The 25088-nt window shown below is 46.1% G+C and overlaps 1 protein-coding gene across 1 annotated transcript in view; it reads left to right on the plus strand.

The window, feature by feature from the left end:
* The first annotated feature begins 237 nt into the window (after positions 1–237).
* The window catches only part of SLC27A6 (solute carrier family 27 member 6), a 678599-nt gene continuing 653748 nt past the window's right edge, over positions 238–25088 (plus strand). The window contains exon 1 of the mRNA XM_069625623.1: positions 238–1311. Coding sequence (XP_069481724.1) covers positions 831–1311 — 481 coding nt within the window. The 5' untranslated portion in view covers positions 238–830. The remainder of the gene's footprint in view (positions 1312–25088) is intronic.

Raw genomic sequence — 25088 nt, forward strand, 5'->3', positions numbered from 1 at the left:
TAGGGATTTCTAATAGTTATTCTAATAATCGCGCATTTCCTTAAAAGCGTTCCCATTCAGATGCATTTGTGCAAATGAGGGTCAGTGGTGACGTTCTCGGGGCTGAAATATCTCCACGGGGGACAATCCAGAGCTAGACAAAACCGTGATTGTAACTTTGACAGCCATGCAGAACCTGGGGGCGTGCCCCCAGCGTGAATCAGATCAGATGAGCTAACTGGGGGAGGGACGCCAGGGACACTGCCCGGCAGTTTGGTGGAAGCCGGCGATTGGGGGGGAAAGTGGGCAGTTTCGAATCACTCCTGGTGCGGTTATGCCTCCCCTTGGGCTACTGAAGGGCACAGTGCCATCCGCTGGCAGATGAGGAGGCTACATCAGCACGCTCGCAACTTGGACGCGTCCCTGCCGTGCAAAAGACACCAGCCCCGGTGTACTGCGCTGCGGGCGGCAGAAGTGCATTAAAGGCGCGAGACTCGGAGGGGCGGCGCCCGGTTTGTTTTGCTCTGTTACGTGGACTCGGCCGGTGAAAGGGGAGCGCGAAACACTTGATTGTTGGTCTGACGCTGTTCCAACTCCCGATTTACAATGAAGCAACTGTTGTCTGAAAAAAAACGCGAATCATAACTATCGTTCTTCAATACATGTGTGCCCGTTAAGAAAGTTCCTCCGCTGCTTTTTTTTTTTACTTTCCTCCCAGAAGAATTGGGGGTGCGTTTTTACAAGTGGACAGTGCCTCGCTTCTTGCTGCGGCATCACACTGGTGCAGTAGCCTCGGGTCATAGCGAGCTTTCCTGCCTGCTGTGCCGCTGCCTCCCGCTGCTGCTGCCCCCATGTTGCTGAGCTGCCTTACCGCCTGCGCGGCAGCGCTCCTGGCCCTGCACCTCGTGCAGCGCCTCTTCTTCCCCTACTTCTGGCTGGACCTGCGCTACCTGCTCAAAGTGGTGCGCTACGGGCTGCGAGTGGAGTTCTACAAGCGCACGGGCAGGGTGGGGACGGTGCTGGACCGCTTCGTGGCGCAGGTAGCACGAATGCCCGACAAGCCCCTGCTCATCTTTGAAGGGCAGACTTACACTTACCGCCAGGTGGACTGCAGGAGCAACCGGGTGGCTCGGGTATTTCTGAGCCACGCAGCACTCGGAAAGGGGGACACTGTGGCACTGCTCATGAGCAACGAGCCCGACTTTGTGCACGTCTGGTTTGGGCTCGCCAAGCTGGGCTGCGCGGTGGCTTTCCTTAACATCAACATCCGCTCCAGGTCCCTGCTCCACTGCTTCAACAGTTGCGGTGCCACGGCGCTGGTGGTGGGTTCTGGTAAGTTCTTGTCACTGTTGTAACGAGGGTCTTTTCTCACATTAAAGTGCCTACCCAGCCTTGCCGTTCTATTGAATTGAATTGGACTTACAAAAAAGTGTTTTATTTACTAGGAGGGAGTGGTACATGGTGCATACTGTTGACTATTTACTACTACACACTGGAAGAAAAACTAGTTTTGGGGGGGGGGGAGAGAAGCTAGTCCACTGGGCCACTTTTCTTGGGAAACGGTGCAGGCATGCCACAATTTACCAGGAAAAAGTCTGAATAGTGCACGATCTCCATTATCTACCAATGGAAATGGTAAGTAGTCGGAATCTATTTACCAGGACCAACTGTAAGTAGTCCCCATTGTTTTCGATTTGCCAAGGCACCCCCTGAACCATCCATGAAAGAGTCATAGAAGCGAGCCAGACATCATTACTCATTGTGCTGGTACATGTTGATGTTAGTGCACGCTACAAATGTTCTTTAACATTATCACCGGAGTGGTCCTCTGGCGGCTCTGAAAGAGGGAGGGAAGGTGAGTTAGTGGGAGGAGGCTGGAAAAGTGCAAGAGTGCAGTGACGTGCTGTTGGCAGCATCAGCCCGGTGGGTGCGTCGTTTGGGCCTGGGTTGTTTGCGGCCGGTAGTCGTTGTGTATTGATGTGGGAATCTGTGTGTTTATTGTTTTGTTGTTGCAGTGTAGTGAAGTTTGTGCGGTTTGTTGTGCTGGAGGTTTGTGGTTGTGTTTGGTTTGGAGTTTGAGAGGTGTATGCAGAGGCGGAAATTGTTAGTGGTATTGGTTAGTTGGCATCTCTATCCTGAGTTGAGGAGTTGGGCTTGCGTAATCTCGCATACATGATGTACGTTTTCCTCTACTACTTGACCAGAACTCCATGGAAGCAGCAGTTTACTGAGCGTTACAGGTAGGGGTGTTGCTAGGTCTGGAAAAGATCCGGGGCTATGCTAATTTTGGGACTGTCGGGACTGGGGGCTAGCTAGCCTTTTTGGTTGTAACCCCTGAGCTTCTATCCGGTGCTACAACCAAAAGACCCGGGGCTATAGCCCCCTGAACGCCCCCTAGCAAAGACAGCTGGACAGCAGTATCCATTGCCCTCATAAATTGTGCCGTTTTTGCTAGATTTTAGAACGACGGATACATGTTGCATAATGTATACTATTTGCTGGGACAAAGTTTAAATAGTGCACACTTTCTCCTATTACAGGCTGTATTGGAAGCAGCCCAGAGAGTCTAAGAAAGGCACCCGTCATCCTTACAACAGAAGGGTTGGAGGGGCGCACAAAGATTCCTATGTTTCTCAAATTGTTTTGGAATTTCAAATTAATTTCAGGTGCGACTGCCAATATTGTCCCTGGCCAAAAGGACAAAGCAAAAAGCAAAGAATACAAGAAATGTTCCCTAAAAGCAATTAGGCAATTGGCAGTGCACTCATAGAAGGGGGGGGGTAATCCCTCAGTGAATCATTAAAGTAATCCTTACTCAAATTGATTACTGGTGGTGTAAAATGTTTAATAATTATATATATTCAGTCAAAAAACAGAAGATCACATTCTTTAAATGAATAGAATATGCAGCCTACACGGGCTGTGGATTTAGGACTCCATAATACACGTGACATTCAAAAACAGGATATAATCAACCCACATTTTTTCTAAAAAGATTCTCACAAAAGAACCCATCAAAAAGTTCCATTAGAAATCAAAAAAGTTATTTATAAGGAGTTAATCAGAGTACACACATGCGTTTTCTTTCAAGATAGATTCTGATCTGTGTGTAGTTATGCTGAAAGGTACGCCGACACTAGGCTTTTCAAGTCTGACTCTTCTTCAGGTGTGGGGGACTCAATTACATTTCTACAAATAAAAGAATGAAATGCTCAATGAAGTCTGTTTTACTTATCAATCAGTTGTCAAATCTAGATATCTGTATAGGAGTTCTTCACTAACCTTGTAGTAATAAAAACATCATACACGTTAATGGGAGTAGTGGGGTCCCTTGTTATCAAATTGCTGCGTTAGAGCGCAAAATATGGACTATAGATTTCTACCTGAGAGTAAACCTACTTATTCACATTTTCCTATGTTTACACTCAGGTAGCAATCTATATTAACTCCTTATAACTTGTTTGATTTCTAATGGAACTTTTTGATGGGTTCTTTTGTGAGAATCTTTTTTGAAAAATGTGGGATGAATATATCCTGTTTTTGAATGATAGGATATGTTAGGTTATTTATAACACGCTTAATACCCAGCGGTTTCTAAGCGGGCACCCGGGGATCGAACCTGTGGTGCTCCGTGTCGTCTTGCTTCCAAGGCGAGCAAGTTGCTCCTGAGCTATCCTCCTGCGACATGCATTATGGAGTCCTAAATCCCCAGCCCATGTAGGCTGCATATTCTGTTCATTTAAAGAATTTAATCTTCTTTTGTTTTTTTAATTGAATTAATATACTTCCTTATTAAACATTTTACACTCGCCCGCAATCAATTGAGTAAGGATTACTTTATTTAATGATTCACTGAGGGATTACCCCCCCCCCTTCTATGAGTGCACTACCATTTGCCTAATTGCTTTTAGGCAACGTTTCTTGTATTCTTCACCCGTCATCCTTACCCGTTTTCCTGGTAAATAGTGAAGTCTTGCTACCATTTATCTGGGCGAAATGTAAAGAGTGCACACTGCCTACTCTTTTGGAAGCAGCTCTGAGAGTAACATGCAGTTGATTGCCTTTTGTTGGTGCCAGGACTGCTATGTTCAGACCAGAAGGGTCAGCAAAACATGCTCCACAGAAGAGGTCTATCATTGTAATACCTGATCCAAAGAGGCCCTACAGGGAAACTAGAGGTCCCATTCTTATTAAGCCAGAAACAGTTAAAGGGCTTATTCTTTGATGAAAGGGGCGTGTGCCAAGACATAAGTTGTTCCTTAATTTTCCCTTTAGTAAGGAATGGCCCATGCATTTTAAAATATCGGTGCCGACGTGAACAGTGGACCATTAGGAAACAAGTGTAATGGTTCTGTTTACATTTTTATTATATTTCTACTTTGTTCTACATCATTGATTGTTTTACTCTTGTTTAGGTTATACACCGCTCAAGGGTGTTTGTATAAGCAAGAATTGCGGCGTAGCATGACTCTCGATCGTATTTGTCAAATTACTGTGTTCAGTCTCATCAACTGAGAAGTTTGTTGTGTTTCTGTTCTTTGTATGTAATTCATTTTCTGCATGATAAATTAAATGTCTCCAGTTGGTTTCCATTAAAGATGAACATAAGTCATATTACCCCTACAATAATCATTGGACAAGTGTGTGTCCTGATATAGTTTCACAAGCTCTGTAACTCAGAGTTAAAACTCTCAGACGCAATCCAGATTGTGATTTTTCCAGCCTATAGGTAGTTTGGAGAGTGGAAGCATAAGATGCACAGTCCATGGCATCATTGTGAGGAATCGACTATCTGGCAACGGTGCAATTTAATACAATTATGTGGGTAATTCTTCCTTGGAAATCACGGTCTGCTAAGCATATCCCTCCCTCCCCATTTTACTAGGCTCCATGCTAAAAGGCCAGTGGCTCATATGCCCTGCTGAATCGGTATCCTGATATGCAGAGCCTTCTCTACAGTGACACAGAGCAGGCATAGAGGTCACAGTTGTCCTCTTGATAGCTGTGGCGACAGTAAAATCACTTCAGCACAGAGGTTGCAGTTTACACCTCTGTTACAAAATCACACAATTTTGAGTAATTACTATCCTGGAGCAGTTTAATCTTTAAACATAAGCCATAATTGAGTTGGGGTATGGTGGCTGGTAATTCACGTTATTAGAAGCCACATCTGATTTGTATCATAAAAATGTCAACACTGTAGGGCCAGGTCAGCTGTGGAAGGGTTGTTTGTATTCTAGCCAGACAGCCTGTCTCTGTCAGCCTGCAGGTCAAGAGACGGTCTATGGGCCTCATTACGAGTCCGGCGGGAACCGAGCCAGAAAAACTGGCAGGTTACCGCTAGACTCGTATTACCATTCTGCCTCCGTGATTCCCGGAATCACCGAGGCATTACAATTTCGGAGGCGGAATTTGGTAAAACCCCATTCCCATGGAGGCCCATGGGAACGGGGAAGTGGAAACACCGGCACCATGCTGTAATGGTGCCGGTGTTTCCACGTCCGCCTGCAGGCGGGTGGTGGTGTTAAACCCGCCAGGGTCAGACCTGTCGGGAGTGACCCCTCCCACCTGCAGGACTCGGAATCTGCAGGTCTGGAAAGAACAGTGGTGGCGAACTTACCACCACCGTTCATTCCGGACCGGCTGACTCGTAATGAGGCCCTATGCCTCTCTATTGATCCTTTCTGAGGACGGGTAAAACCTCCCTCCAACAGGACAGTCTCTTAGTAGGAGCTGTCCTGTGAAACGGGAATCAAAGGACACTTCCTAAACAAAAGGGCTAGCCTCACACCACAGTGTTGCATTCCTACTGCCCTTCAAGACTATGAGCTTGAGAAGGGGGCAGATTTTGTGTAGTCAGAGGGAGCTGAGCCCATTTGGGGAAGGATTACACATATTCTCTCACTCTCTCACACTCTCACACTCTCACACTCTCACACTCTCACACTCTCTCACTCTCTCACTCTCTCACTCTCTCACTCTCACTCTCTCACTCTCTCACTCTCTCACTCTCTCTCTCTCACTCTCTCACTCTCTCTCTCTCTCTCTCTCTCTCTCTCTCTCTCTCTCTCTCTCTCTCTCTCTCTCTCCTTCACGTTCTTTAGCACAAATCACTTTGTGTATGGTGCAAGAATGCAAAGCCACTTGTCAAAAGGATGGATTGGGTCCCTTAAAAGCAGGCTTGCTTTTGTACAATTGTAAAGACTGGAGGGGGTGTCTGTACTTCTGCTCTCTATATGGTAGAGGAGAGGCACAGAGGACCCCAGCCAAGATTCTCTATTATTGGTACGTGGTCGAGCAATAAAGGCCTAGCTTCTCAGGAGGTGATGCAGGCTGGTTCCTAAGTACAGTGTAGTCCCCAAGCACCCACAAAGGAATGTCCGCACACTGTATGGGTTAAAACACAGTCTTTATATAATTAATATTCAAGGTTGTATACAATATCACGATAACGCACTTTGTAATTGGTTATCTACAATGGAAAATATACAGTTCTACGTGGTACCGCAATTACTATTAGATCTCTTTAAAGTGCATCAACTGGACGGTTAAATGGCACATAAATCAGTTCGTAACGGAAACCAACAATCGAGGTAAGAGGAAAGCAGTTGGTGAGAACAATTGGCAGAATACTGGCCCTGCTACGAGACACAATTCTGTGTGGAGATCCCCCAACCTGGGCAACCTGTAGAATAAAGATATATCACAAGCCCAGTCCATGTATCGTTCACAAGAGACTTCCCAATAATTCTGCAACCCCAAAGTACCTAGCGTAGTAGCGCTCCTCGTCGGGGAATCGACAGCCCTTCTTAAGTGTCCTCCCTTTAAGGCAGGAGTTGCTGGTTACCGAACGTCCGACGGAGAACAGGGTGAGCTACGACGGTGAAGTGGCAGCTTCGTTCGTAGCGGTGCTCGTTGACGGGGAAGCGTAAACATCCTGCAAGGAAGAGACGTGCGGGGCACCTCGGTGTCGATAGTTCTGGACCGCAAAGAGTTGGAAGAACTGTGGCCCAGCAAGGGCGTCGAGGAGTCGGCATCTCTGTGGTCCTTAGGTGGCGGGAAACCCACCGGCGGATGCTCCTGGGCGCGTCGACAGTCGGGCCTTCTCCAGCAGGATACAGCGGCGATGGTGCGGACAAGAGCGTCCTTGGATTCGAAAGTTCTTAGGCAAACGGGAGCACGGCGGCTCCAGTCGGCGACGGCAGTCGTCGACAGTGGCGGACAACAGTCCGGGTGCTTCTCCTTGGGATTCCGCGGCAGTCCGCATCTCGGGTTGGCAGCCTGTCGAAAGTCTGTCTACCAGGGAGCTTTGGCAAAGATCAGCTGTGCACGATGGTCCCTCGTAGCTCGGGAAGAGGGCGCCTTACCAGGTCCTCTCTGGGTCAGTCCTTGGAGACACTGCAGCTTTCAGATTGTGAAGGAGAGCAACAGCAATTCTTATCGTTCAGCAGGGCTTCAAGGTCAAGCTTCAGTTACTCCAGTTACTCGTCGTAGTGGACTTTAGCTTCTGAACACGATTCCTAGCAGTGAGAGGACCCCAGATATACTGTTGATTTCCCATTCAATCCGCTGGGTCATACTCAAACATTCAATCACGACAAAGGGCAATCATGCAGGTGGGCAGCCAATCAGGCACAAAGTGCATTCAGGCCATTCACTTCTCACAACAAGTTGTGTATTGGGACAAGTACCCAGCTATTCAACACTCCACTCTGCATTCATACCGGTTTCGGGCAGGGCTGTCTCAGTCATTGTGTCAAATACCAGATACTAGACACCCACAACATAGAATACGTATTCTTCACCCACTCCATTCACCCAGGTCCCACCCACAGGCGTACCCACAACATACGGTTGTTGAGAAGGCTCCAGCTAGTCTGGTCAGCACTTCCCCCACACTGCCATATAAGGAACTTCCACCCAACAGCCATTCGGGGGAAGGGACAGAGTCGGGGCTTCCCGGGACTTCGGGAAGATCAAGGTAACAGGCGATGGAAGGCAAGAGGCCATGGGGGCCATTTTGTCTCCATCGGGAATCTACCGTTTTCAATGACGGGGCCTGGGCATCCCAAAATGGAGGACGCTCAGGGCACCAGTCAATTCAGCACGGAGCTGCCACAAACCCTTACCCTGCTCTGTGGGTCACACACAGGTGCCCAAAAACACACACTAGGGTCACAGGGTTGTACCCCCACCCATGTGTGCCATAAGGGTATCACATGAGTCTGTTCACCAAAACCAAAGGAGAGAGCTGCACCGCCAGGAATCCCACATGAACTCCCGCATGGAAAACATGATAATAGACACGATAAAAAGCAGTAAAGGACAAGGATACGGAGGCCATGTCCCGCCGATGCATTTCCAGCATCATAACAATCATCTGTGGACATTTGTCCATAAACCAGGGGGTCATCCACCCCTTCTTTGATTCATATAAGGATTAATTTTGGACCTTCAAGAAGAATTAATTTGGACCTCTTTTGGGAGAGTTGATCTTTTCAGAGTGCTCTGCCAGGGAGGTGAAGATTGAGTGTTCCAAGGCCGAGGCAAGCTATGCTCCTTAACCACAGTGGGGTAGACCTGCTGCTGGAGCAAAACCTGCCTCTCTGCCATCCATACCGGTACCCAGGACCTTACTGGAGATGAAAGATTCCTGCAGGTGTCCCTATGCCCCTATGTTAGGATAAGCGAACTGGGATGCCCCCGGACAATGTTAGGCATTGCTCCCAAACACGCAACGCAAGCGTTAGTAAGGCACACTTGTGTAGAACGATAGTGTGAACATGTGGAGGGTAACCAGGAGTCTAGCTCCTAAGCCAGAGAGCAAACAACAGAAACAGGAGTTAGCGAAGGTGTTTTTACCTATTATATAAATATGAACCCCTCTGTCGTTCTCAAGCAAACTTCTTTGAGCTATCTTCAAACCCTGTTATACAACCCACCAGTACTGCTTTTGGCAATCTCTTGATCTTTGAACCGCTGTAGTTGCATTTCCGAACCATATCTGCCACTGCACTGCCCTAGCTGAAAATGTTGTTGCTTTGGCTCAAACCAGATGCTTGCTGATGATAGAAGACTTCAAACTGCTGGGTCTTGACTAAGTTCCTCAAGTCACCGGCATCTTTGTCTTTAACTAAAACATTGAACCAACCCTGGTGGCCGCATGAACCTCTTCATTTGAACTATGTATCGAATTGCAACAATGCTCTCTTTGAACCTGACTCTCCACCAGCTCCCCATCTGGATTACTGTGATTCGGCGCATCTGAGCCTGATTCAGACTGCCCGGACAATGAGAAGAAGCTTTGTTTAATGTTGTCAAACCACCAAGAACTGAAATGGTACTGTTAGACAGCCTCAGTCTCCTGGTAAATGTACTGGCACCCCAGAGACTGGATTCTCCCCGTTTTCATCAAGAAGCATATCCTTTTGAACATTGTTGTATTTTATTTGGCCCTCTACCCCCCCACCCTTCGAACAGGTACCCAGAGTGGTTGCATTCTTTACATTCTGCATTTCTCTGTCTTCCTTTAAATTGATGGGTTTTAGATCGTGTTTTTATTTTACATTGGTGTGTTAATCAGTGGATGTGGGAAGTCATGACCAGCTTAACTCTGCGTGCACCTGTTGATGTCCCCAAAGTGCCATTTTGCATCTTATTGTGAATTCCTTCTCTTATAAGTATGTGCTCATGGCTTTGCAACAGGATCAGCCCTAGTTAAGCTGGTCATGACTTCCACATACACTGAATTTCAAGGGTTTTGTTGCGTTAAATCTGCACAACTAAATTGCACCTTAACGTTTTTTCAGCGAGTTTCAAGGGTTTTGTTATAGCATAGTTTTTTTTTTTTACTGGTCACTAACCATTGGCCCCAGCTTTTGGCCGTGGCCCCTTTACATGTTGCCCCAATAGGTTTCTTCGAGTCCCACAAGCCATAGCCTTTGGCTATTGGCAGTGCCCACTGCCTTCAGTCGTGGCCACTCTACATATTGCTCCAATAGGTTTCCTAAGCAGGCCCTCTAGCTATCGTTGTAGTCCCTTGATATGTTGCAGCAATAGGTTTTGTTGGGGTCCTTTAGCTAGGGCCTTCGGCCGTGTCCACTTTCCACCATGCACCATTCAGTTCCTTAAAGTACCCAGTAGCCATAGACTTGGCCACACCAATTACCCCCACCTCACTGTAGCTGTAACATTCCACTTCACCTTTTTTTAACTTGTTTAAAAAAAATAATAAGTTTCCCCATAACCGTGCTTAGTATAACCCTATGATAGTAATGTACTACAAATAACCATGGTTATTTATAAAATAACTAAGATTTGTAAAATAACCATGGTTATTCATCTGAGGCACTTTCATTCATGATCCCCTTTTCTACAATGACCCTGGTTATGCGAAAATAACCCTGGCTATGAGAAAAAGGTTTGTGCTCTGAACTTGATCACCAACCCCCCAATTTCGCAAAGTATCCTTTTCCACCCTTCCCACCGCTAACTTGAAGCCATTGCATCCTTCCCCCCCCCCACGCCAAACTCCCCAATGGCATTTTTTCCACTTTTAATTTTTTCATTTTCAGCTAACTCTGCTCAAATAAAAAATAACCCTGGTTATCTCTTGCATCGAACACAAAAAAGGCAGCTTTTTTTTCCCTGAAAAATCCTCTCTGCTGCAAAGCACCATGGGAGTTATAGCTATAATTTAGTGAGAAAGGGGCACCATCTTCTCTGTCAAATATTTGAACTAATGGATGAATAACCCCATGCACCTTCCTGAAATGGAGCCAACGCTTCGTGCTGAAGTTGTTTCGCAGAAATTTAGACTTTTTCTCTTTGGGTAAATGAATGGGAGTTGGCAACATTTTCTTTTGCTTTCTTAATAATTGAACTTGATACTCAAGTAGTGTGGCGACCGCTGCACTATAATATATATAGTTTATAGAATCTCGATTGGACATTGCTTTGTTTTGAACTGTTGTACTATTGCTGTTTGGGTTTCTACTGCCTACGTTACCACAAAAGGTGAAGGAGGTATAACTCTTACTTGTGCCTATTTTACCTTTATACTTGGGATCACTCTTGTGCTTTTTTGAATTTTTGAATTTTAAAAATTAAAGCTACTGCCCATCCTTGTATTCCTGTGTGGCAGAAGTAATTTAGTCACATTCAGCTCACAGATATACATTTTACATTTTGATGACTGAATGTTTTAAATACTCCTAGACATAACCATTTTAGAATATCATATTGTCTTGTCAAAAAACACCAGGGACTTCAATGTTGCTTCATACACTTTGTTGTGATCGCTGCTGGTACTGAGGGGGTCAAGTCAACGCCTGCCATTAGATTATTGTCGTTTGTCCAACAAGCCAAATCTATCATCAAGTCGAGTATCATTAGAATTTCCTCAAGATGGTGACCAGTGATGACTGTTGCACTGCATTAGTGAACACATGTGGAGATAAGCCCACAGAGCAGCTGCTGTACTTGTAAACCAAGTGTGATTGGTGGACGTGGCGCAGACTGTTAAAATCTGTTTTTATTCTTTTTTTGGGCTAAAGGCATTGCCCAGGTTAATTCGAAATTTGATCCTTCTAAATTGTATGCTTTGAAAAGGAATCGGCTGAGATGTCCTGAATTTATTTTTATAAACGTCATTTTGGAGGACGACACACACCCTATCCATGTGAGATTACCTCTTCCTCGGGAAGCACAGGTTGGGGTCCGTGCACAGATCCTCCTTCAGGAGTTGACCAACCAATGGGGCCATGCTATTTGTTAACACCCAGGGTGCTGAAGAAAGTCTGAATGCAAGAACTCTACTGTAATATCATGGACTCTACTGCAAACCCTAAACAGAATCAGAACATGCAGGTAGGCCTCCTCCAAATCCACCAATGCCGCCAATTATCCAGATGCATCTGTGAAACCTCATGCTCAGGAGTCTAGTTAAAAGGGGGTGATATCCGATATACTAAACGGCCCTTAAAATGTGCACTTGCCAAGAGCCATTGGTGAGTGATAATTGACCCTTGTCGAGTAAGAAATGCTATGTGGATGTGGAAAAGTGACTGCGCTAGCGATTTTATGCATGACTAGTAACTTGCAACTTAATCTTTTCATCTATGCATTTTGTCGCTTGGTGTCCAATATATAGTGTATTTTATTGGGTGATTTGAAAGAATAACAAAGTTACTCACCATAGTGACTACCTTACTCCTGGTCTATAGTCCCCTTTCCCGACATACTTTTGGGACATTCCATCCTGTGGAACGGGAACGGAGCACTTTTGTAAAAAAAGCATCAAATTGAAAAATGTGTCCTTCTCTTTTTACGTGGGGTACCGCACGCGGCCGTAACCTCGCCCTACTTAGCTCCCCCCCGTACATCGCCCTTCCGTCCTTTTCTATCGCCAGGTCTGAGACCATTTAAGCAATAATAGAGGATACTTATTAGAGGGGACGGCGGGCAGGCATATGGAGGAAAGCGGGACTATGGACTAGGAGTAAGGTAGTCACTACGGTGAGTAACTTTGTCATACTCCTACGTCCCGTCCCCTTTCCTCCATACTTTTGGGAGATCAGCAAGCACTCCTCACAGGAAAACAGGTGGATGGAACTCCTTTACTGAAAGAGGGTTTTAAGAACTGCTTGCCCGAACTGAGCATCGGCTTGGGAGCTCAGGTCTAAGCAGTAATGCGTGTACAGAAAGCTGATAGGGAAACCCACGTAGCTGCTCTGGCAATGGTATCCCAGGGAACATACTTCTGGAAGGCAACGGCAGCCACCTTGCCCCGCCCAAGATGGGCATGAATTCCCTTCGGAGGCTGAAGGCCCTGAACGGTATACGCCTCCGAAATACAGGAAGCAATCCATCGGGAGATAGTTGCTTTTGAGGCCGGCTTTCCTTTCGGGTCTCCCAAGGTCACAAAAAGCTGGAAAGAGCTACTCAGTTTAGGTGTTCTGTCCAAATAAAACTTTAGATCTCGTCTGACGTCCAGATTATGCAATACCTGTCATGGTCATGAAGTCGGGGGCACAGGCATGCAGGGGTCCCATGCCCAGGAGACCTGGGTGGACACTGTCCTGGCACCTTTAGCGCCAGGCTCATGAGCAAAAGTAAACAAGAACATCCATTTAACACGAAAAAGCTTTTATTATGGACATAGCACTTCAGATGCATTCACCTTGAACATTCCATCCATTAAGCAGCCCAAAGTGTATTCTTGGGTGTGGCTGCTAATGGATTGCCTTTGAATGTGCTCACTCTCTAGGAGTGGCAGGGTGTGGCTGGTAAGCCGGTCCTAATGGGCGTGCCCACGATCTCAGTTATATAAACTGCCCCAATCCTCAAGACAGACGCTTCGCGCTATTCTGCACTTGCAAGCAGCGTAACGCTCACTGTCGCCTGAGGTCAGACTTACCTTTGAAGATCCTGCTTCCTGGACATCCTGCTTCCTGCCAGCATACTTGCCAACTGGGGGAAGCTGTTCTTACCTTTATTTCTCTTCGGCTAACCAAGTATTCATCTTTACACTTTCCCGGAACGCCGAAATCTTCATCTTGGCACTGCAGCACGACACGCTCTATCGTCGACAGCAGCGCCTGCAAGGAAAAACGGAAGAAAAGGTTAGACATCGAAAAAACTGTCAGTTTAAGGTTGCCCTTCGCCATACTTCATGCTTTTCCTTAAACCATCACTTACCTGCTGTCGAACATTGCGGTAGCATCCATCTTCCATCCGGCCGCGTCTCACAGCTGCATTTCCATCCAAGGGAAGAAAACAGAAGAGAGACCTTATTGTGGGCATAAATAGGAGCAACATTAAACAGAACGAACAGCATCACAAGAGCTCAAGAAAGACTTACCAATCATAAGGAGAAGCATAGTGGCAGCTGGACTTGTGGGATGTATTTACCCATGCATCCGAGCCCTACCTCAAAACTGTGCAGTACTGACATGAAAACATCATGATGGCCAGAGCTTCCCAGAAAATGCCCAGGGAAGTGCATGAAGAATAGGCTGCCACCCATTTTTGCCGATGTTATGGGCACAGAAGGACACTGCCTAAAACCACCATTGGACTACCCAGACAGTAGTCTGAAACCATTGGGAGTGGCAATGCTGATTGCCAAAAGCAAACCCATAACTGTGGGGAATTCATTTCTTAAATCCCAAAAATGGGTGCATTACCAGTACTCACCACTATCCAAAAGCCGGCATTTTAAAACAACACCAGATTTTACTTTTTGTAGAAAACTGAATAAATGAACCCAAGGCAAGCCAAAGAAAGACTTACTGAGAGGTGGATCCAATGTAAAGTTATATTCTGAAGTGACTTGAAGGTGTATAACAAGACTGGCTGAGCTGTGGATTTCAGCAGTTTAAGTAAATGTGGACTGAAAGACACTAAAAAAAATCTAAATGTTTAAAAGAAATGAGTGACCTATTTCTGAGTGTCACATAGGTTGCAATTGTTTAAATGTCATAGTTTAAACTTAGAATCAGCATTCTAGCTGCATATGTAAACATTGTCTTGACTTAAACTGGGTAACAAAAAGTGACATTTGAATTCTGCCTGGCAACTACCCCCCCATCAGGAGTGAAACTTGAGTCACAGCTGTGTTCCCAGGCCTATCTGCCTTTTGCTGGCCACACTAAGGATATGCCATCTCTCTGATAATTGAATTAAGGGGAGCCCCCACAGAATACAGGAGCTCTGAACAAAGCCCTGTCCTGACCCAGGCAGATGGTTTATTGCAGATGTCGTAAATGTAGCTTCCTCCTGAAGCAAAGGGGAGGAGCACTGCCTGTGAGAGCAAGCTGGCTTGGCAGAACTGAAAAAACCAGAAATTCAATCTTGTGCTGGAGGAAAACCACACCCCTTTGGGGCCAGAACATAACTCTAAAAAGATGAATAACTCATAGTACGGACTTGTGAAAATTTTATAAATGATACCATAATTCTTGTGATTTTTCTGCCCACATTTTAAGAGGTTTTTAGAACCGGTGGTATGTTCAGGGGGGTTTTAGCGGAAAAGAGGATATTACTCAAAATGTGTGCATGTGAAAAATCTGACACTTCATCAACTAATGTCCATACGCCTTGCGCACATGTGTGTAAATTTGGGGTAATGTCCGGTATCGCAAACCAGTTAAAAAGTGCAAAATATTGCCATTTCTGAATGCAAGCCCCCAGGAAGAGCAGATTTGGACAGGGTATACCTCCTGTGATATGTGAGGGGTGCAGATGATTTTATAACAATATGTACCTCTGCAAATATGTATTTGGTTCAAATCTAGATTTGTGTGTAAGTTGACAGGAGGAGTGGACTTTCTGCAGGCTGTAAAATGACATCACTCTGACACAACTTAGCTCCCCCAATCAGGGGAGAAATGAAAGCTTGGCCAATGATAAGTGGAGAGGGGCTGGCTAGTGATGCTGCTCACACACACCCATTTTAAAAACACATAAAAGCAGAGAGACAGGACAGATAGGGACCTTCAAATCCATTTGCAGCTGGAAGCTCTGCCGGGAAAATCCATACTTTACCTCCATCAATCTCCAGAGAAAGCTGTGCAGAAAGACCCAGAGAAAGCAGAGCAGTATCCAAAACCAGAGAGAGCTGAACCGGAGTGCAGTCCAAAACCTGACCAGATCCGTGGCAAGGCATATTTCTAAATATATTGTGAGTACATAGCAGAACTGTGCAGAACCAACCTCTTAGTTAAAATAATATAATTCAATCTATTTAATCTAAGTAGAACTGTCTCCTAACTGTCACCTGTCATTTGTAAAGCTGTCACTTGTCATTTTCTAGTTGCAAGCTGCACTTGTCTTTTTGAACTTTAAAATTTCAAATCTGAAAAACGACCTTTATTTAATCGCTCATATCTCCGTGACCGTTTGTGCTAGAGACTTGCAGTAACTTTCATCTGGAAGCTGAGATCCTAGGCTTTCCTATGACCCCAAAACCATAGTGATAGTCCTTGTAGTTCCTCTGTGATCGCGCTCGGCGCATTCGCAAATTTAGCCGCGATTTGACATTTTACCGCGATTTGCAAATTTCTTCACGTGTAAAAATCTGCTGCTGCTTGCCTTCCGTTGCGACAATTCGTTTGCAACCTGACAACCATAATAGAGCATTGCTAAAGTGATCCTGAACTTATTCAAAGCACATACCACTCACCCTGAACCTCTAGAGGGAATTAAAAGCAATTTAGCATATTTTTCACTTAATTGCCAGCACATATAAAAGCATTTTGCCTGTGTTTTAAACTTCTGTAGTCTAAGCTGCTGGGGTGAACTGAATCACATTTGATTGCATTTCTGAGAACTGTGTGCCTTCCTTCCATTTCCTTGCATTGCATAAAAGGGGGGGGGGGTGAATTGTCCAAGAAAGTGATTACATTGTTTTTGCTGAAATCCTATCAAGTTATTTTCTTTACAGCATTTCATTCCACATTGCATCCATTTGAAACCATAAAAGTATTGTTGCTATCTTATCCATTTCATGTCAACTCCTTAGTGATTATAAAGAAGTGTGCTAGTGCCAGATTCTCCGTTGTTAATCTTTATCATATCAGATTAAGTGTGATATTTAATTATTAATTTATTATAAAGTGTGATCTATATATCTATTGTTTAAATTATCAAATAAACCTTTTAACTTGCAAAACAGAACTACTTCTTGGCTCAGTGGGGGCAGGAGGATTCCAAGAGAGGGGTGTTATATAGGGGTAGTCATCCAGAACGCATGAACTGGACATAAAGACATATCAATAAGGGTTTTCATTCAGTATTCTAGACTAGGCGTTGACTTGGCTGTAGTGCTGAATTGAATCCTCTTACAGACTGGACTATTCCTTATCAGGGATCAGTGAAGGAACTAGATCCCATTCGACGCGCCCCTACCAGAAGTAGCAGGACGGAGAGCTTATCTTCCATAATTCACAGGTGAGCTTTATGGGCCGTCGATGCTCACAGAAACCGTACTTTGGGGTGAATGGTTCGAGAGGTACAACAATCACAGATTGGCGCACTCACACACTGTTCTCTCCACGCAGGAGCATTATCACCACGTACCACCGCTCACAGCTTTTCTACTGAGGAAGAGGCCTGAAGGGGGTGATTCAAGTTCAGGGAGGGCTGCAACCATGCCCCAATGCCTCCGCAGAGACCAGTTGAGCTTAACAATACCCTCTCGTCATCTGAGGCCGGGTCTGGAAAGAAAACAGGCAAAGAAATAGACTGATTCAGATGAAAATCGGATACCACCTTTGGAAGGAAAGTGGGATTGGTCCGGAGGACAACCTTATCCTTGTGAAAGGTGAGGAATGGATGTTCTACAGACGAGGCCTGAAGCTCATTTACATGCCTTGCTGAAGTCACCACAATTAGGCCATTTTCCACAAAAGGAATTTCAAGTCCCCCGTAGACATGGGCTCAAAAGGTTTATGGCATAAGGCAGTGAGGACCACATTCAGTTCCCACTTAGGATGCGGGTTGCGCACCGGTGGATAAAGATGTAGTAGACCTGCAAAATGTCTTTTAATGACGGGGTTTGTCAATGAAAAAGAACAAGAGTCCGTGGACAGGTAAGCAGCGATAGCCGACAAATAAGTCCAACAAGACATGTATGCCTGAAGATACCAGATGAGAAACGGATTACAGGACCGTGTCGATGGTAGCATCTCTGCGGTTCAGCTGCTTAGCTAAACACCAGTGACAGAAACCGAGCCGTTTGCTCCTATACTGAGACCTTGTTGAAGGTTTCTAGCCACCTGCATAATACGCATATTATCTGCAGACAAGTTGAAACATTCTAAAGATTTGTACTCAGACACCAGGCCGCCAAGCTGAATGATTGTGGGGAGGGGTGCCACATCTGCTGATAGCTCTGGTGAAGCGGGTCGGGATTCAGCAGAAGCCTGATCAGTGAGCAGACTGACAGATGCTGAAGCTCCAAGAACTAGACTCTGGCTGGCCACCACGGGGCTATGAACTTAAGAGTGCAATTTGTCGTGTTCCTGAGCTTGCATAGTGCCCAGTGAATCGGAGGAAGAGGCAGGAAGGCGTAGGCCCTCTAGTTGTGCCACAGAATCTCGAGAGCATCCCACAGGGAAGAAGCTCCAAGCCCATTCCTGGAAGCATAAGAGGAAGTTTCCTGTTTGATGACGTTGCAAATGGGTCCACTTCTGGAGTGCCCCAATGGTGAAAAAGGTCAGAGAGGATCTTTGTGTTCAGCTCCCAATCGTAGCTGACCACTGCTGGTCGGCTGAGAGAGTCTGCAGTCACATTCAGCTGGCCCGGAATGTGCACTGCCAGCAACCAAACACTGTGCTGAATGGCCCATTCCTAAATCTGAATGGCTAGATCTACAAGTGGAGGTGACCTGGTACCCCCCTGCTTGTTGATGTAAAACATGGATACCGCATGGTCTGTGCTGATGGGGACCACTTTGTTCACAATCACTGGCTTGAAAGCTTTGAGCGCCAGGTAAATCAGCGAAAGCTCCAGATAATTTATGTGAAATTGTATGTCCTGTGGCTACCACAGGTCGAAAACCTGAAGATGATCCATCGTCACGCCCCACCCGATAAGGGAGGAGTCTGTCGTAATGGTAGTTTGAGGGGAGGGCTCCTGAAAAAGGAGCACCCACCGACAGATTGCTGGAAGATGACCATCATAGGAGATCTTTCATCATGCAGGGTGGGACCGGAATCATTTTGGTGTCCGGGTCCACTTGCTGAAGCCAGGAGCTCCGAAGAGCCATCTGCATGAATCACATCTTCAGACGAGCAAGGGGAAGAGCAAGCACGCATGAGGCCTAGAAGCCTCTGGAACCACCAGGCCGACATGCTGTCTGACTGGATGAAAACTGGACACATGGTTAACATATCCGCCATCCTGTCCACAGTCAGGTACACTCTGCAGTCGATCGTGTTCCAACAGAAACCCAGGAATATCAGGTCCTTAGAGATCGGCATGGAGGCTTTCCCCCAGTTCACCGACAGCCCAAGACCGAACAGGAGCTGAAGCAGAGACTGAAGATTGCTCGAGGCTTTCACTGGACAAGGACTGCGCAGAAGCCAATCGTCCAAATAGGGATACACATCAATACCTTGTAGCCTTAGAAAAGCCGCGATGACCGACATCATCTTCGTGAAGACATGCAGCGCTGATCTGAGACCAAAAGGGAGCACTCGAAATTGGAAGTACTCCTCTCCCAGGGAGAACCGCAGACATTTCCGATGCGGGCTCCAAATCAGGATATGCATATACGCGTCCTGAAGGTCCATGAAGCGGAGCCAGTCACCCTTCGAAGAGAAGACTTTATTTTGCAGGGCGTAATCATCTTGAATTTCTCTTGGGGGAGAGAAAGGTTGAACTAGAAAAGGTCTAGAATGGTGTGCAGGCCATCCTGGGTGGGTTTGGGCACCGTGAACCGACGAGAGTAGAAGCCCTCCCCTTGTTCCCCTAGTGGAACGGGTTCCACCGCCTTGAGATCTAGGAGCTTCTGGACCTTGGCTCTGAGGGAGGGTGTCCCCGACTGTTGAAAGGGAGGATTGAAGGGTGGGGGTAGGGTGAAGAATCAAGCGGAAGCCCGCCCGAGCGATGGACAAAACCCACCGATCGTTGGTGATAGTTTGCCATGCCTCCAGATGAGACGAGATTCGTCCTCCCACCGGAGCCTCGTGCGAGCGCCAAAAATATAATTTTGCAGACTTTTCGGCGGAGAGACTACCTGTCCCTGAAGAGGAGGCTAACGAATGAGAGGAAAATGCTGCCTTCGACGGGAATTACCTGTCAGAGGATCAGCCCTGCGGTCCTGGAAGCCAGAAGAGGATCGAGGCTGGGATCCAGATCTGAGCTTTGACTGTGGGCTTCACTACCACCGACGGAGACGTGGCAGTCTGTGTGCTCGCCTTAGTCTTTATAAGCTCGTCATCTGCTGAAGAATGAAACAACTCTTTGCCGTCAAAAGGCAGGTCCAGAACTTTATCTTGTACCTTCTTCGAAAACTTTGTTGCATGAAGCAAGATTGATGAGACAAAACGAGCTCTGCGTTAGCCTACGCAATTGCAGCACCGAGTTGGCAAAACTCTTGTTAAACCTTTTCTCATGCAACCATAGCTCTGCCACAAAAGGGATTTACTCAATGTAAAGGAACCAGTGTATATTAGCCCAGAGGCGGGCCTCCAGAGATAAACAATCCTCCTTTAGCACTATACGATCAGGCATGCTTACAATCGCTCCATAAAGGAGCCCAAATAAGGAGCAAGAGGACAGGGAAACAGAAAAGATAATTTTGTCAAATAGGTTGAAAAGCTGCTGTTTTCTGATTGCAGAGGTGCAACTGCCGTCTAGTTGCAATAGTTGAATTTGTTCATTGTCTGAATGCTGCCTGGCAGATGATTGTGTGCATGTAGGGTGGCTGCAAAAGACAGTTCCTTACAGATAAACGTTTCGGTGTATTATTTATTGTGCTCCTCCTTGCAAAATACCTATTGGTGGCGGCACACACCCACATTCCCCTTCTCTTTTCCTTCCCTGTACCGTTGCCTCACCCCCCACTAACCAACTGCCATAAAATGTCCTTACTTGTGGAGGGAAATATCCCATGCCCACTTTCCTTTTCTTTCTGCCTCCCTCTCGTCCCATGCAACAAACTTAATTTCATGCAAGGGAAGCAGCGCGCATGCTGTGCATCCTCTTCAGACCTTCTACGTCCCTCATGTTCTGTGTAGCTGCTGTACCATGTGAGCATCCATTGAAACTCACTCTTGCTTTCCTGCAAAGAAAATTGCCTTCCTTGGTATACTTGACGTAGGGGAAATTGGAAACGGACTCAAAACTGCTGACCTCCTCGTCCCTCTCTTCTCCTCAACGTACGAGGCTTCCACCTCCCGAGACCGAAAACCCCTCTTTCTTTTATCCAATTAAAAAGTCCCTTAGCTAAGAGGGGTTTCTACCCGTCACATGAAAGGTACAAAGACACCATTAACCCAGCATACCTACTGTTTTCTATTCTCTCCAGACAGATTGATAACCTGTAGGGGAGTATTTACTAATGCTCTTGTTTTTTGTTTCTGTCCAAGTCGCCGAAAAAGGATTTATTTTGCTGATCTTCTTGCCAGAACAGCCACCCTCTACCTGGTCTGGTCAGGCAGTATATGGGGGTTAATATTTGGTCAACAGCAGACCCCCTTCCTTGAGGGCACATTTCAGAGAGCCAATGAGGCCCCCAACTGCTGGATGATGCAGGGAAGCCTGTACATAGTTACATGTAAGCAAATGTTCAGTTGAAATTTCTGGGATCAGCATGAGTGTGTGGCTAGAGCCTAAGCGCGGCAAACCGGATTGAGATGGAAGTAATCTATTTTTACCTTCCTGTTTGTGCACCATACAGAATTCTTGAGATCTAAACCTCTCATTTTGCAAGCCATGGATCAGAGGATCTGGAGGTCTTCACAGACTTCTCCCTACAGGAAGGACAATGCAGGCCTCAAAGGTCCCACTTCTATTCAATGGGGAGATGCTCGACAGAGGAGTTGGGAGGCAGCATTCTAGGTCACAATTCTGGAAGGAGGCCTGTAGGATAATTTGCTCTGTCCCCCTCCCTCACGGAAGGCTCCAGCCTTCAGTGCTTCCTGGCCCATCAGAGTTGGCTCTCAACATTGCAATGTCTGCAACTGATTTGAGGGCCATGGACACAGTCACAGGATGCACTGCTATTGATGTCTCACTGCCTCTCCTCCAGTCCCCATCCCGCCCCCCCCCCACCCTCCTATGCTGGGGGTAGTGCCCCTGGATCCTCCCTTCCTGGGACTGGCTGATGAGGGAGTGATGCGACTAAACAAACCTCAAGACTTTAAGGCACACCTAGAATAATATCTCCATTCCATCCTGTTCCCTATGAGATTGACATCCTTTGTTATCCTCTATCTGGCTACTATGTGACGTCTAGTCATTTCTACATCAGTTTAGCAGATCCTTGTTTATTTCACGTACGTAATGTACTTTTTGACGTACAATATAAATACGGCCACTTTACCAAAAGTGCATTCTCATTGGTAAGTAAAACTTGATCCCATTTACTGACTCCATTTACTATTTATTATTAACAACGTTCCAAAATTATATATAAGCCTTCTTAGATTTACTTCCCCTTTGTTTCAAGAGAATGACTGGTATTGAACTCTCCATTTCCAGATCTATTCTGTAGAGGACCCATAACATTCATAGAATGTATTTGTTCCCTTTTTTCTTCCTTTTTGACTTTAGTTGTCCTCAATTTGTTCTGAGTATCATATTTCTTTCTTCAGCAATCTTCTAGTTATTTTCTTTTTACTAAACGGAGCGAGAACCTTTTGTCCCTCACGACCATCATTTTAAGTTAATTATTATAAATTTAATAGCTCGCACCAGCCTTAAATGAGCTAATATTATAACCCAGACGTTAAAACATTTATTTATATATCTTTACTATAAGCTCCTGATGAACAGATCTGTTTATCCAAAAACGCTTTGAGCAACGATTTCAAGTGAGCAGTGGAATGAACTGTTCTATGAAAATTAAATACTTTGTTATAAAATACCTTTATAATTCACCAGCGTTAAGTTTTGTTGTTCTGAATATGTGCTTACACTCTTCACAGAAGCTTTTTCTTGATTACCTTTGCAAAATATATGAATTAAGACCATTTACTCTTTGACTGATTTCAGATTATTGATGTACAGTGCAGGGGACTGGAGCATCCTTACATAGAGGATACTATTTTCTTTTTTATGAAGGAGTGATAGCAGGAACATTCCTAAGGAAGTGTGTAGAAGTGGCCAGGTATCTTCTTCATAATTTAGACTTCAAGGTTGTCACAGCTGCTCTAGTCTCAAAGGGTGTACCTGATGGATATATTTGTTATGTACCTGGCCCCAACACCAGTGCCCCAGTATTGCAGATCATGGGAGTCATTACCACATGGATTTGGGAGGAGCCAAAGGAAGTGGCTATTCCTAGAGGCTGATGGAACTTATTTCCACTTCAGAGTTTTGGTCTGGAGTTTGCAGAATCTCTGAAGATGGCCTTCATTCTTCCCTCTTTTGCAAGGCAAATATCTGTGGCTACGTAGAATGAAGTTCCATCAGATTCCGTGGATAAGCGAATCTGCACCTAAGCAGGTATTTACCTTTCATGCTGCGGGTTGGCACCTATTCCGTCTATATCATCCAGTCCCCACCAAAGGACTTCCTGTCCCGCAACCCTGCTCAAGAGGAGGGCCAGGACTGTGGGGATTTGCTGGGTATCATTGAAATAGAGGTCATACTGGCTTTAGATGTCTCTTGCAACATGAGTCATTTCTTTGGGAGTTATCTATGTGGTGTCAGATAAGAGACCATATTGGCTTAGGCCCCGGTATGGCGAATCATCCCAGAAGGGCATCCTGATGCACCTGCCATCTCGGGGGCAGACACCTTTTGGCTAGTAGTTGAATGAGTTGATCAAGCAGGCTATGGAGGACAATTCCCTGATTCTGCTTTCCAAACCCTAGCCTTCACAGCCACAGGCTCCTTATAGGTACCACTCAAAACAATCCTTCCATGCTCCCAGAGGCTCCATGTGTAGCAGGGTCCATGGAATTACAACCAATATCCAGCCCATTCAGCTCGCAGAGTCCTGAAATCCAGATCCCTAAATCTCTGCTCTAGTGGGGGCTACCTCTCGCCTTTTATACTGGTCCAGAAAGAGAATGCTTGAGACACCTGGGCCTGGGGTACTTTGCACAGAAGATTCTCCATCTAGGTCATATTGCTTCCCCAGCATTGGGTGTAATGGTTTTGCGTAGTCCCAGGGGCCCCCAAAGAAGTTGGCTCTCCAGAAGAAAATCCTGCAACTCTTCTAGAAGGGGACCACATTTCTAGTACCCAGAGTAGAGTGAGAACGTCCACATTATCTTCTTCCTAGTGGAATGATGGCCCACATGGGGAATGGTGGCCCACATAATAGATCTGAATTGTTAATCGGTTTGTAAAGGACATCCCCTTCAGGATGAGTACCTGCAGGGGATCATCCCTATTACTTCCACGGGGGAATCCCTGATGCTCATCAACCTTGAGGATGCATTCCTACATATTCCCATTCTCCTGAGTCACAGGAGATTTCTCAGGCATGCAGTTGGGGTGGAGCACTTAAGATTCATGGGATGCGCTTCAGTCTCTGCTTTGCAGTAATGTTGTTTAAAGGTTTTGGCACCTATGGTGGAGATGCTGCACTCACTGGGCACCAGTGTCAGTATTTGTGGTTCCTTTTGCCAGTCACGATCTGAAGCTGCTGTTCATTCACTGCTGCCTTATGCCAAGGAAGCTTGGCTTATTGGCCCGAAAGGTTTCGCCTGTCCCAGAGCTATTACCTGGGCCCCCACCCTCATGATGGATGCCAGTCAGGTAGGGTGGGGAGCTACCTAGAGTCACTTCTCCATCCAGGGGAACTTTATTGGGGAAATCGGGGAAGGGATCCTCAAACTGGAGCAAGCTTTTAGCCATCTGAAGGCCTTGCCACCTTAGCTCCATAGTTCAAGGTAAGGGCGTAAATCAAACATCAGGGGTATCCAGTACCAATTCTTTCCAGAAAGTATCTCTCAAAATAACATGCCGGGCAGTAGTCGGTCTCCTCTGTAACCAGGCCTTGTACATCCCAGTGGCTGTGAACCTTGGAGCAGACACCCTTAGCAGGGGTTTCCCGTCCTTGGTGGTGTACCTCCACATGGGTCTCTGCTTTCAGGGAGATTTGCGAACGGTTCTGTGTTTCCAAGGTGATTCTGTTTGCATCCAGCTCCTGACTCCCTTCTCCTGAGCTACACGAGGAGATCCTGTAGTCCCTTGGCAGTGATCACAGATACCCTCTTGTCCCATTTTGCCTCCAATACCCCCATTCACACTCATCAAGTGGGTGCTACTCTTTACAAACCATGGTTTGCCCCATCTGCTTCAGCTTGCATTAGTCTTTACTCTTCTTTTACTTGGGGTCCATCCCTCTGACTTGGCCCCCTAGGTCAGCCTCCTCCCTCCTTAGCTAGCATCTAGTTGATGGCCCGGCTGCTGAATGGATATGGCTG

Source organism: Ambystoma mexicanum, chromosome 6p, assembly GCF_040938575.1.
Source record: "Ambystoma mexicanum isolate Mex_15411 chromosome 6p, UKY_AmexF1_1, whole genome shotgun sequence".
Taxonomy (NCBI): Eukaryota; Metazoa; Chordata; class Amphibia; order Caudata; family Ambystomatidae; genus Ambystoma; species Ambystoma mexicanum.